This window comes from Phocoena sinus, chromosome 6, assembly GCF_008692025.1.
Source record: "Phocoena sinus isolate mPhoSin1 chromosome 6, mPhoSin1.pri, whole genome shotgun sequence".
Lineage (NCBI taxonomy): Eukaryota > Metazoa > Chordata > Mammalia > Artiodactyla > Phocoenidae > Phocoena > Phocoena sinus.
The window spans coordinates 103,201,607-103,215,275 of NC_045768.1; the positions used below are offsets into that span (position 1 = coordinate 103,201,607).

At 38.6% G+C, this 13,669-nt stretch overlaps 1 protein-coding gene across 12 annotated transcripts in view; it reads left to right on the plus strand.

The window, feature by feature from the left end:
* CDCA2 (cell division cycle associated 2) overlaps window positions 1-13,669 on the plus strand; it is a 51,493-nt gene that overhangs the window by 27,962 nt on the left and 9,862 nt on the right. For 11 of the 12 annotated variants that reach the window (XM_032635530.1, XM_032635527.1, XM_032635534.1 and 8 more), the window contains exons 11-13: window positions 3,506-3,584; window positions 4,522-4,610; window positions 6,135-6,272. In XM_032635530.1, the coding sequence (XP_032491421.1) occupies window positions 3,506-3,584; window positions 4,522-4,610; window positions 6,135-6,272 (306 nt within the window). The remainder of the gene's footprint in view (window positions 1-3,505; window positions 3,585-4,521; window positions 4,611-6,134; window positions 6,273-13,669) is intronic. The other variant, XM_032635533.1, reaches the window with a different exon arrangement.

A 13,669-nucleotide genomic window follows, 5' to 3' on the forward strand; every position in this document is an offset into this window, starting at 1 on the left:
GCCAAGATGGAATAAGAGGGACCTAATTTACATTGCCATGAGAAACAACTAAAAAGCCAGAGAAAAAGATATGAAACAGTGGTTCACCGGCATTGACTGTCTGGAAGTACAGACAGTAATCTCTGAGGGGGATAACAAATGAGGTAAGCCTTACGAGAGCCCCAACTTACTGCCTGGGCTGAATTTCCAGGCTGCAGCACAGGGAGGGGATACCTTGGTGGAGCCTGGCAGTCTCCATGAGTTGAGAAGATGGATTTGGGGTCTGGAAAAGTGAAGGAGGCTGGAGTTGACAGGGGTAAAATACCAGAGAGAAGAGACCTGCAGAGAGAGAGAACTCTGGAGATCTGCAAAGGGTTTCGTCAAGTCTCTAGCTGAATGCTGGTCAACACATCCTTGTGAGTAAACTGCCCCAGGCCAGGGAGGAACTGCCCAAATGGAGCAGAGGGAAATGCCTGGAGCTCACACAGGGCAGGAATTGTATTCCCACCAACTCATGTAGAAAAACCTTGTAATTCAGAGGGTGTCAGGTACTCAGAAGAGTATTGCTTCATTAGTGGAGCAGAGTTAAACTAAAAGCCTGGCAAAGCCTAAAAGCAAGCCTTGAAAGGATCTAACTTATACCCATGTAACTGCGTTGCATAATGAACCTCAAGAATATCAAAACTGCTTTTGGCAGCTGTGAAGGTGGGGAGATCCCAGGGAGGCCAAGGCATCAGATCTCATTGTCCTCCCAGCCCTTCAACCCTCCCCTGAGGGCCCTCAATAAAATGGTTTTATCCTTCCCACCAAACCAAAACAAAACAATCTAGCAACAAATAATGTTAAACGCAAAATGTCTGGCATTCAATTAAAAATTAATACTTGTGTAGGAAAAGATGCCCCATAATGAAGAGAAAAATCAGTCAATAGAAATAGACCCAGAAATGGCACATATGATAGAATTTCTAGAGAGACATTGAACGAGTTACTTTAACTATATTTCGTATATGTTCAAGAATGTGAGAAAGGACTGAGCTTCTTAAGAACATGGAAGATAAAGAAAAGACCCAAATCAAACTATGTTATAATCTCCAGGAATAAAAATATGTTGGATGAGATTAATAGCATATTAGAGACTGCAAGAGAAAAGATTAGTGAATTCGAAGATGTAGCAATAGAAATTATTCTCAGTGACACACAGGAAAAAGACTGAACAAGAATGAGCAGACAATTCGTGATCTGGGACAACTTCAGGTGGTATAAAGTGCTTGTAATTAGGGTTCCCAAAGGAGAGGAGAGATTGGAAGGAACAGGAAAAAAATATTTGCAAAATAATGGCTGAAAAATGTCCAAATTTGATAGAATTATTAACCCACTGATCCTAAAGTTCAACATATTCCCAGCACAAGAAACATAAAGAAAAACACACAAAGCTTAAAATCAACAATGAATGGCCTAAAAGGAGCCAGAGAGAAAAAGACATGTGACATAAGAAGAACAAATATGAGAGAGGCAGCAGATTTCTGGTTGGAAACTATGTGAGCGAGCCAGAAGGCAGTGCAGCAACATCTTTTAAAGATGTATTTAACTACTTGGAGCAAAAAACCAAAAATAACCTGTCAAACTAGAATTCTCTATCTAGTGAGACCATCTTTCAAAAGAAAAGGTGGAAATAAAGGCTTTTTCAGACATAACGAAAGTTGAAATAATTCATTACCATAACAGGTTAGCATTAGAAGAAGTGTTGAAAAGGAAGTCCTTTAGTCAAAAGAAAAATAGTTCTGCAGGAAAATCTGCGTCTACACAGTGGAATGAAGAGCACTGAAAATGCTAAGTATGTGGGCAAATGTAACAGACTTCTTTTTAATTAGCCTCCATAAAGGATAATTATTCAAAGCAAGAGTAACAACAATATTTGTTTGGTTTATAACCTAGGTAAGTAAAATATACAACCAAATTAACATGGCATAAAGGTTGGGAGGGGTTCTTAGGCTATAAACAAAGTGGAATAAGTTAAAAGATGTGTGCTGTGGATCCTAAGCCACTATAAAGTAACAAAAGATGCGTGGGATGCAGGTAAAGCAGTGCTTAGAGGAAAATTTCTAAAAATTAAAGCCTGTATTTGAAAATAATAGAGGTCTCCAATTAATGATCTCAGCTTCCACTTTAAGAAACTAGAAAAAGAAAAGCAAATTGAAACCAAATTAAGAAGAGGAAAGGAAGTAATAAAGATAAGTGTAGAAATCAATGAAATAGAAAACAGAAAAACAATAGAGACAAATCATTGAAATCAGAAGGTTTTGCTGCAGAAAATAATAGTAAACTTCTAATCAGACTGTTCAGGACAAAAGGAGAGGATACTCATTAGCAATATAAGGAATAAGGGAGGTGACATAATTACATATCTTAATAATACTAAAAGGATCATAAAAGAATATTATGAACAACTTTATTTTATGCCAATAAATTCAACAACTTAAGCTACGTTCCTTGAAAGACACAAGCTATCAATCTCACTCAAGAAGAAATAGGTGGTCTCGTTAGCTCTATATCAACTAAGGAAATTTAAATTGTAGTTTAAACCTTCTCACAAAGAAAACTGCATGTGCAGATGATTTTACTAATGAATTCTACCAAACATTTATGGAAGATACAATACTAATTCTGCATACATTCTTCCAAACAAATTGAGTTGGGAATGCTTCCCAATTCATCACTGTCAGCAGTAGCCTGATACCATAATCAGACATTATGAGAGAAGAAAACTACAGTCCAGTATCCTCACAAACATACTAACGAAAAAGAGAATAAATACATTATGACCAAGTGAGATTTTACCCCCAAAATGCAAGGTTGGTTTATTTGAAAGCCAATCTGCAGAGTTCACCATATTGACAGAGTAAAACAGAAAAACTCTATGGTCATCTCAGCAGATGGAGAAAAAGCATTTGACAAAATCCAGCATTCATTTCAGATTAAAAACTCTGAGCAAATTGGTGAGAAAAAATAATTTTTTCAACCTGACAGATCTTATCTATGAAAAATTAACAGCTACCATTATACTGGCTGTGGGAAAGAAAAGATTTGACATCTGCATTTATATTTACCCTTAAGATCTCCTGAATAATACTGTAATGTTTGGTTGTGTTTATTAATGAATTTTCTTACTTTACTGGGGTTAGGATATGGGATTTTAAATAAACCAAAAAGTAACTTATTAGTGGATCATCATGACTACTTTCACTTTTTAAAAATTATTATTATATTTTTAATTGTTTTTTTGGTGGGTTGTAGTTAGTAAGCATGGTTTCCTTAAATATGATTGGTAAATATTATAAAACATTTATTTTTATATCCAGTATCTTGGTTTTGCTCTGACTTTTTCTGGTTAATCTTTTATTTCCCATCTTTATGCTTATTACAGTTCCTCCTACAAAAATAAATACGTATTATTTTCTTATGGGCACATTATTTCTGTGTCCACTGGATTTAAAGATATCTAATTTCTACTTTTTTCTTTGTTTAGGAAAACATAGAACCTCTTCAGGTATCATTTGCAGGTCTCAGTCCTCTTAGTAAGTCTTCAATCTCTGAGACTCTTTCAGGTAGTAACTTTGGCTTATCTAAAAATCATAAATGTCATTTTAAACATGTGTATATATGAAAATCACCTTATTTTAAAATTTTTATTTTTATTATGATCGTACTTGATTTTTCAAAAACTCAAATCGTGTAGAAAAGCTTACAAGAAGTCTCTTACCTGTCCCCTTCCATTCCAAGTCCATACTTTATAATCACCCACATTTAACTTCCTCTGATGGGTAGCCACATTTTTCAAGTCACTGCAAGTAGTGGAGTTGCCCTCTCAACACTTAAGGATTGACAGTAGGCTCCTTTTCAGGTTGCACAATTGAAATGATATGGATCCTAAGGGTCATTTTTGATTACACAAAATTGTTCATCAACATCAACATGGCATTTTGTGCATATGTACTTTCTGAGGTCTCTAGTTTTTTTTTATGATCATGACAAGGCAACAAAGATCTCTCTGTGCTTTCCTGACAAACCAGGACTTGGCCAGCAAATGTCACAGGCAAAGCACTTGCAATGGAACCATTACTCACGTCTCTCCCCTGGTCGAAATCCTTTAATGGATCACCAACACATCTTGTTGGCTCTAGGACACAAACCAAGCTCATTAGCACAGAATCCAAGACATGGAGTGTTAAGTTAGAGCTAAATTGGAAGTATAGCCTGTCATCTTCCAAAGCTTATGCTCTTTGACAGGTTATACTACCTTTTATTTATACCGTTCAAAGTGACCAAATTAAAATTTTTTGAACTTTGTGAAATTAAAGTATTTTCATGTTTTTAAAAATGTTTTTGAAATCTCAAAATTTATTTCTCCTGGTAATATGTTCAGATATGGTAGGATACTAAAAGCAAAATTGGTATCCAAAAGAGCATCCAGTGTGTCCAATAGATGATGGATCTTACAGCTTTTTGTTAGCTACCCTAATTTTGCTGTGTCTTGCTCATCAGGCACTGATACCTTTGCCTCTTCAAATAACCACGAGAAAATAGCCTCCTGTAAAGTTGGTAGAGCAACGCGGACCTCTAACAGAAGAAGTGTAAGTGTTTGTATTTGGCACAATGTATCTGTTTTTAAATCTTGCACTAGATTTTTCTCTGTTTTCATGATCAAATGATTTATCAGTTAAATCTTGGTTTAATCAATGTGTTGAGAACTAATATCATATCCTACCTATCATGTAAGCCAGGATAATGCTGTTTCCCTGATTTGATTTTAATTAATTCTGTTAGAAGAAAAATACAATAAACGAGGTGCTTCATGTGGAAGGTAGTCTGTTTAGAAAGTTTATTTGGGATCTGTGTGGTTTTATGAGTTATATCGAAGTGCAAAGTGGAGAAGAGTCGCATTTTTTTTTTTTAATTTTTAAATTTAATTTTACTTTTTTTATACAGCAGGTTCTTATTAGTTATCTATTTTATACATATTAGTGTATATATGTCAATCCCAATCTCCCAATTCATCCCAACCCCCTCCACCACCACCCACCGGCTTTCCCCCCCCCTTGGTGTCCATACATTTGTTCTCCAGAGTCCCATGTGTTAACAGTCAGAAAGTGCCATAAATATAACTTTTTCAAAAACTACCTTCAGTTGTTTTCAGTGTGAGAATAACTCCCATCGAATGCATGTCTTTTGCGATTTTATTAAATTAGATGAACTTGGATTTTTATCTGTAGCATCACAGTGCATAAACATATAGCATACTGATATTTTTTTCACTGATACTGTTGATGGTAAACCCAGAAGTCAAACTTAGATAATCTGACGGTTCATGATTTTTCCCCCTATAACCCATCAGTAGTTAGGTGCTACATTGTAGATGTTCAATAAATATTTGATGAGTGAATAAGACAGTGTTTCTTTTTTATTTTATTTATTTTTATTTTTATTTTGTTTTTGCGGTACGCGGGCCTCTCACTGCTGCGACCTCTCCCGTTGTGGAGCACAGGCTCCGGACGCGCAGGCTCAGCGGCCATGGCCCACGGGCCCAGCCGCTCCGTGGCACATGGGATCCCCCCGGACGGGGGCACGAACCCGTGTCCCCTGCATTGGCAGGCGGACTCCCAACCACTGCGCCGCCAGGGAACCCTCTTTTTTATTATTTTCAAAAATTTTATTGAACTATAGTTGATTTACAGTGTGCAGCAAAGTGATTCAGTTATACACATGTATATTTTTTTCATATTCTTTTCCATTATGGTTGATCTCCGGATATTGAATATAGTTGCCTGTGCTATACAGTAGGACCTTGTTGTTTATCCATCCTATATATAATAGTTTGCACCTAAAACAACGATTCTTAAGTTGTTTTTTTCTCTTCCATAAAATAGTAGGACAGAGTGCATATGCTTCTGGGTCAAAGTTTGATCAGAAATCAGTAATTACTATTTCCCTCTTTTGAATGTGACTTGGTTAAAATACTTCTAATGGAATTTGTGAATTAAGCGGAAATGGGATGTAAAATGGTAGAATCCGCAGGGAAGGGAAAAGAAATGTGAGAGACACTCATGAAAATGTAACTGACTGTTTTATGGTAGCCCTGCTTTTAATTTTCTTTATAGCAGTTGATCAGTTTTTCAGAAGAGAGTGTTTGCAACTTATTTAATACAGAAGCTCAGCCTTATAAAGAAAAGAAAATTAATAGGAGGAAGTCTCAAGAAAGCAATCGCGCAGACAGAGCACTTCCTAGAAAGAATCAGGTGAGTGTGTGTTTAAAGATGTAATAAAGAGTAGAAGTGGTGCATTTCTTTGTTGTATGGTTAGGAAAACCCAGAAACAAAATTTTTCCTAGTTGGCCTTGGACCAAGAGTATTGAAATCATCTTATCATAGAATCGAAAGGGCCATAAGAGATTATATACTCGATTATGAGTTACCCGAGGGCCATTTTTGCATTTTCTTCATTGGGTTACATACACCCAGCACAGGGAATCATGGGCACTCAAATGTGGAATTGATTCTTATCTTCGAATCTGATCTAATCTAACCTCACCCTCTTTGGGGAATCCTCTGATTTCTTAGGGATGCATGTGCCATCTGCCTCTTGTTTGACTTTGCTACTGCCAGTGGCTGGTTGGATGTTCTCCCCGTATTGCAGGAAGAATTTAGAAACTAGCTCTGTCTTCCTCCACACTCAGAGGCCTGTGCCGGCTCAGTGACGTCACCGCCTCTTTGTGGATAGCAGATCTAGCACCTTGACCCAGGTCCTGGTGTTGCCCTCCGCTTCACTGAGCTGGACCGTCCCCTGCCATACCCTACAGCTTGTTGGTATCCAAGACCTTCCCAGTTTTAATAATACACATTTATATGTCACTCCACTCTCCGACCCCAGCCTCCTATCCATCCAGTGTTCTCATGCCATCTTACTCATGCCTCTTCTAGTATTAACTCTTCAGCTTTCAGAGATCCTTTAACTTCCTGTGTTTCCTTATTCATCCTAAGCTGTCTTCAGCTGTTTTTCAACACTCTTGTCCATTATCTTGGGTCTTCATCCCTTTCATTCTGCTCCCACCCTGGATTAATGCACCATTATCCCCTTTCCCATCCCACACTGTTGCTGGAGAGACCCACAGAGGCTGCTACAGAGTCACTGTTTCAGATACTATTAGAAGTCAGGCCTCTTTTGCCACCAGTTTGCCACTTCACTTTCATTATTTTTCCAAGGCATTTAATAACCTAGTGACTAAAATCCAGTGCATCCTTAGAGGTCTTGTTCACAGCATTTGACATAACTGAGAATTGTCCTTTGTGGTCTCCTTTGTGGTTAAAGATTTGTTTTCTTCTGCCCATTCCTAAATGTTTATGTTACCCAGAGTTCTACTCTTTGTCTTTCGAAATGGCTTTATTTTCTGGGTGGTTTCATATGCAGCACGGTTGACAACTCCCAAATCTTTCCCATCTGTTAACATAGGTTCAACTACCTACTAGGCATCTTTTCTTAGACCACCCTGCAGACATCTCAAAACTCAACATTTCCAAAACCAAACTTACCCATTTCACCCCAGCACACATCCACCCAAAACAGCAAATTTCCCTCCTGATTCATGAACCAAAAAGTGTTGCCTCACTTGGTTTAAACACTGCACAAACATCCCCGAGTCGGCAGAGCCGGAAGAAACCGGATGTTGTCCTGGTTCAGTTTCTTCTTTAGGTCACACACTCCTCTGAAAGATCCTCTTGCTGAAAAAAAATACACATCAGTTGAAAATATGCATACATCTTAGATCACGGCATTAGAGACTGGGTTCCTTCCTGCTCTCTACAAAACACTGTTGCGAAGAAGGTCCACCTACTTCTTCACATGAAACTAATAGCCAGAAAGTTCAAGTAGGGTTGACCATTAAGTTTTGCCCCAACCCTTGCCAGGACCCTACTGAGCCAAAATAATTGATGTAATAGAAGGAATAGGCTTAGAATAGCGATGAGAAGAGGAAGGGGGTGAGGAGGGGTATTCAGCAACCGACAAGAGCCTTCAGTGAATTTCTGGAAGACAAGCAGATGGGAGCGGGTTGACAGATAAAAGAGGGGGAAAGGTTTACAGCCCAGAATGTGCTGGGAGGGAGGGAGAGCCAGCCTGCTTATGGGAATCCCGAGGAACTCTGGGCCCAGTATTGGCAGGTCCAGTGGTGCTGAGAGTGAGACGTGGTAGTGGAAACGGATTAATTGAAGTCCTGTATGTGAAACAATTTGCGCCGGTTTGCCCCGCACTCCCTCTCCCATCCTGAAGCTCAGAACAGGGGTTGTCACCTGAATGTTCTCTTTCTGGCATTTGGAAGGTCCCACAGTCTGGACAGCCTGCTCGTTTCCCTAAAGCAAAGCCTGCGGTTGACCCTCTCCATCTGCCCTGCCCTGCGTTGCACAGAGTTCCTGGTAGAATTCCCATGCAAGAAAGAGGCTGAGCTGGAAAGCAGAGGAAACCCATTACCAGTTTAGCCAGTATCTTCTTAAGTAAGAGTCAGATAACTGAGTACAACCAAGAGCATCAAAGACCAATAGTAAGTTTGAAAAACTGACCCCCAGAGAGAAAGGTTATTCAGAAAATGGAAAGAAACTTCATGAAAGTAAATATTCTGATATACTCAGATTTCAGAAAATATTATCTGCAGAAAACTAAGAAGCGGGGGATGCTATGAAAAAAGAGCAGAGAAAAAAAGGTTTGTAAAAATATATAAAACTCAGTAGTTGGACTAGAGAATAAAGTTAAGGAAAGTTAAGGGAGGACAAGAGAACGACAGACTAGTAAGAACAGACATGGAAGACCAATCTAGGAGACTTCGTTGGAGTCTCAGAATGAGAAAATGGAATGGAAGGAAGTTATCAGAATAAAAGGGAGGGTTTCCCAGAGCTGAAGAAAAGAGTCTTCAAGTTAAAAGGTCCTACTGAATTCCTAGGACCAAGAGAAAAGACCACAACTTCGACATGTCAGTGTGAAACTGAACAATAAGGATAATGAGAACAATGGACTTTTCCTACCAGGAAACAAGGATCGGAGTGGTATCAAGTTTGACAGCAGTCTGAATACTGAAAGAGAATTCGACAGGACATTTAAAGCTTTGAAGGAAACTTAATTTAAGCCCAATATTCTGTATCCAGCCAAATTCAATTACTGTGAAAGACACTCAAGAGATGTGTTTTGGTTTTTTTGTTTTTTAATATTACTGGAGGGAGATACACTCTAGCAAAATGAGGAAATAAGCTTGAGAATCCAGGACACAGTGGGTCTAATAGCACAGGAGAGGAATGCCCTAGAAATCTCTGATTATAGCTGTTCAGTCAGCCTAGAAGAGCAATCAGGCCAAATTTGAGCAAGAGAAGGGTGCTCCAGGGAGGAGGTCTCTGGAGGGAAAAACAAAAAGACCTATGATTGAGCAAATGGAAGATGTGCCATATGAGAAGAAAAAGAGGGGCTTCCCTGGTGGTCCAGTGGCTAAGACTCCATGCTCCCAGTGCAGGGGGCCCGGGTTCGATCCCTGCTCAGGGAACTAGATCCCACGTGCTGCAACTAAGAGTTTGAATGCCGCAACTAAAGATCCTGCATGCGGCCATGAAGATCCCACGTGCTGCAGCTAAGACCCGACACAGCCAAATTAATTAATTAATTAAAAAAAAAAAAAACAGGAGAAAAAGAAAGGTCATTCTATACCATTCCAAAGAAAAGTCTGAATGCAAGAGTTTTGGAGCGAATATGAAGCAAACTTTAGTAAGTGTGATTTCAAGCAACAATGGGGTGTAAGGAAAAGGATATTTTGTAGTATTAGGAATCATCTACAGGAGGCGCCAGAGGAAAGAGAAGGAATCAGAGCTCTGTCCTGTAAGCACTATGGCTGTTTTTAAAATTATCATCTTGCAAATTAGGGGTTCAAGATATACTGTTTTTAAGTTCTTAAAAAGAAATAGAAATGTAAATTCAAAGGTAACCAAGAGAAGAAGCAAAACTAACACAGACAACAGGAAGGTTTAGTTTAAGTAAGTGATAGCCTCATGGTTTATGGTAAGGAGGCAGCAGAGATCTGTACTGTATCGTAGGCTGAAATGTGCTGAGAGAGTAGATCTTAAGTGTTCTCACCACACACACACACACACACACACACACACACACACACAAACAAATAGCCACTATGTGAGGTGATGGGTGTATTTATTAACTTGACTGTGGTAATCATTTTATAATGTATACATATATTAAATCATCATGTGCACCTTAAGTCATGTGAAACCTAAATAAATACAATTTTTATTTGTCAATCATACCTTAATAAAGCTGGAAAAGTTTTGAAAATAAAATTGCTAACTTGGAAGTAGCAGTAGAATTCATAAGCATGAATTCCTTTATAAACTAGAAATGGAAAAAGTTTACAAAATATGACTCAAAAACCAGAAACAGTGAGGTCAAAGACTGGTAAATTTTGCTCCATTTGACCCAAACAGCATGGAGCATGCATGGGGGAAAAGCTCCGTAAGAAAATTTAGAAGACAAAGGACAAACTTGGAAAAAAGTTTTTGCAATTCGTATCAAAATCTCCAAGAGATTTTTGTTCACAAAATTGAAATGAAAGGGCCCTTAAACATGGAAAACATGTTCAGACTCGCTCATCATAAGAGAACTGCGAGTCTAACATGCATTGAGATACCGTTTCTTACCATTTTTGATTAGCAAAAATCCAGAAGTTTGACAGCATACTTTGCTGGTGAGGCTGGGGAGAGATAGGCACGCTTGTACATTTTCTGGTAGTGTGAATCTCTGTGGAGGGCAATTTGGCAATATCAAGCCAAATTAAATATTTTCATTTACCCTTTGACCCAGCAATTCCATTTCTAGGAATCTATCACAAAGATCTAATGACAGAAATACAAAAAGGCATATGAACAAAGTTAGTTATTGCAACACTCTGTAATGCAAAAGATTAACAAACCAAATGTCCATCAGATGTCCACGAGACTGGTTGAATAAACTGTTGTGGTCACAAAATGAGTCTTTTGTAGATGTAGAAAATAGCAGAGAAACGATCCAAACCTCTATGCAGTGATGCTAGGATATATTTACTGTTAAGTGAAAAAAAACAAGTTGTAAGCTACCTGGTGTGCGATAAATTGTGTTCTCAGAATGCATACGTTGGAGCCGACACCCCAGCATCTCAGAATGTGACTGTGTTTGGAGATAGGGCCTCTTCAGAGGTGATTAGGTTAATAAATGAGGCCCTTAGGTGGTTCCTAGCCCCAATCCAATCTGATTGGTGTCCTTATAAGAGGAAATTTGGACACAAAGGGTGACGCCTCGGGGGGCACAGACAGGGAGAAGAGGCCGCAGGAGAGTGGCCGTCTGTATGCGCATAGGAGAGGCCTCAGGGGAGACCAGCCCTGTCAGCACCTCCATCTTGGACTTACTGCCTCCAGAATTGTGAGAAGATAAATTAATATTGTTTAAGCCACCCAGCCTCTGGTGGTTTGTTATGGCAGCTGATATGGCAAACTCATATGTTACCTTTTATCTAAGGAAGTAGGGAGCATTTAAAAAAATGTATATATCAATACACATATATATAATCTTAAACACTACAAAAAAAGAGAATAGGCCAAAGACAAAACCTGGTTACCTGTCGGGAGAAGAGACAGAGGAGGGAACAGGAAGGAATGAAGGCTAGATTTCCTTGAATGTGTATTTTACTTTTGACTTTGAACTGTGTAAATGTTCTGCGTGACTATGGAACAATTATAGCTCAATTTAAAAAAATTGAAAACAAAATGAAACATGTAACTATATCAAGTCGGTGGCTTAACCTCATAAAGAGTTTTTTCAAATCAGAAGTTTGAAAAGTCCAAATGGGATGTATCCTAAGGACAAAAATAACTGCACAAAAAGTTTAAACAGTTATGAAATACTCACTGATAGAAGAATTCAATCTAGAATGAATCAAATAAGCAGGGTTTTGTGGGGATGTTTTTTGCTGTCATTAGGAATCAAGACTCTTCACTAGAGACAAGATAAAATTGAAATCAAATTCAAAACCTTGTTAGGCTAAATTTGCATTGGAAATATCATGAACACGTGCTTTTACCCATTTAAAATAATTTTCTAGCTCTGTCTGTTGGTAAGGCATAGAAGCACTGAGCATCCTTTGTGCCTATGTTACCATCTCTACCATTTCAACTAAAAGGGATCAGCGTTACCTTAGTGAAATGGCTGCTTTCAGATTTACAACGGCAAAAGTAGAAAATGAGCCCAGGTCTGGACCAGTGTGCAAGCAAGGAAGCCACGTTAAAGGACACAAAATCATTCCAAAGGGGCTTGCGCTGACCAAAGATAGGACAGTGTGACCATCAGAGATAACGATTGCAATGGATTAAAACACTGGCATCAAATATGAAAAACCAATTTCCTCATAATTAAAAACTAACAGCAAAACTTAAAGGCCACCTTAGAAGCTGTCGAGGACATCAACTCTTTTTTATTTTCAGGGTTTTTGTTTTTCTTGGAAAGTGGAAAATAAAATTTGAGCTCTATTTCAAGTAAACAAATAACTGATAAGGGAAGATTCTTTATCGAAGAATTTTCACTAATCAAAAAGACCTGTTCACAAAAGCTGTTGGATGTTAGGTAGAAGCCAATGGAGGAGCCAAAGGTAATAGATGGATGGGACTGGACACCTGAGAGCACTGGCCATTCATAACACCACACAAGGAGAGAATATGAGCCTCCTGGTGCAGTGAGGACCTCGATAATCTTCCATGAGATGGTCTTTCCAACAAGCATGAAAGCTGAATTGAATCAAGCCTGGATCTAATGACCAGTGGATAGGAAATACCAGGGGGTGGAGGAACATAAAAACACACATGATTGCAGTTACCCAAATCCAGAGCTTCTCAGCTACTACAGGATAAATGCCTCAGAACATTCACCAAATAACAAGGGGGAAAAAAGGAGCCATAGATCAAAGGAAATCCATCAACCAAGTGGCATGTGTGGAGACCTTGTTGGGATCCTGATTTGAACAATTGTAAAAAGGCAATTAGGGACCAATTGGAGAAGTTTGAACTCTGAGGAAAACTTCTCAGATAGGGAAAACTGCCTATCATTGTTTTTGCCTCTAAATTTTTATTTTGATATTGTTTTCGAGATGCATGCTATTGCAAGAAGAATTAGAAAGATCCCAGGCACCCTTTGCCCAGCTCCCCACAATGGTGACATCTTGTAAAACCATTATACAGTATCACAGTAGTACAATATCAAAATACAGTCGAGATGCAGGACATTTCCAGCACTGCAAAGATCTCTTCTGGTCTGCAGCTGTGTCCACTTCCCACTGTCAACCCCCACCTTAACCCGTGGCAACCACTAATCTGTTCTCCGTTTCTTTCATTTTGTCATTTCAAGAATATTTTGTAAGTGGAATCACACACTGTGTAACCTTTTGGGACTGGCTTTTTTCACTCAGCAGCATTCTCTGGAGATTTGTCCAGATTTGTGTGTATCAATAGTTCCTTTTATTGCTGACTAGTATTTGTCATTGTTATAAAAAGAAAAAAGTAATCACTATATATCTATCTATCTCAAGTCATTACCTTGTATACCTTAAACTTACATGCTGTTATATGTCAAT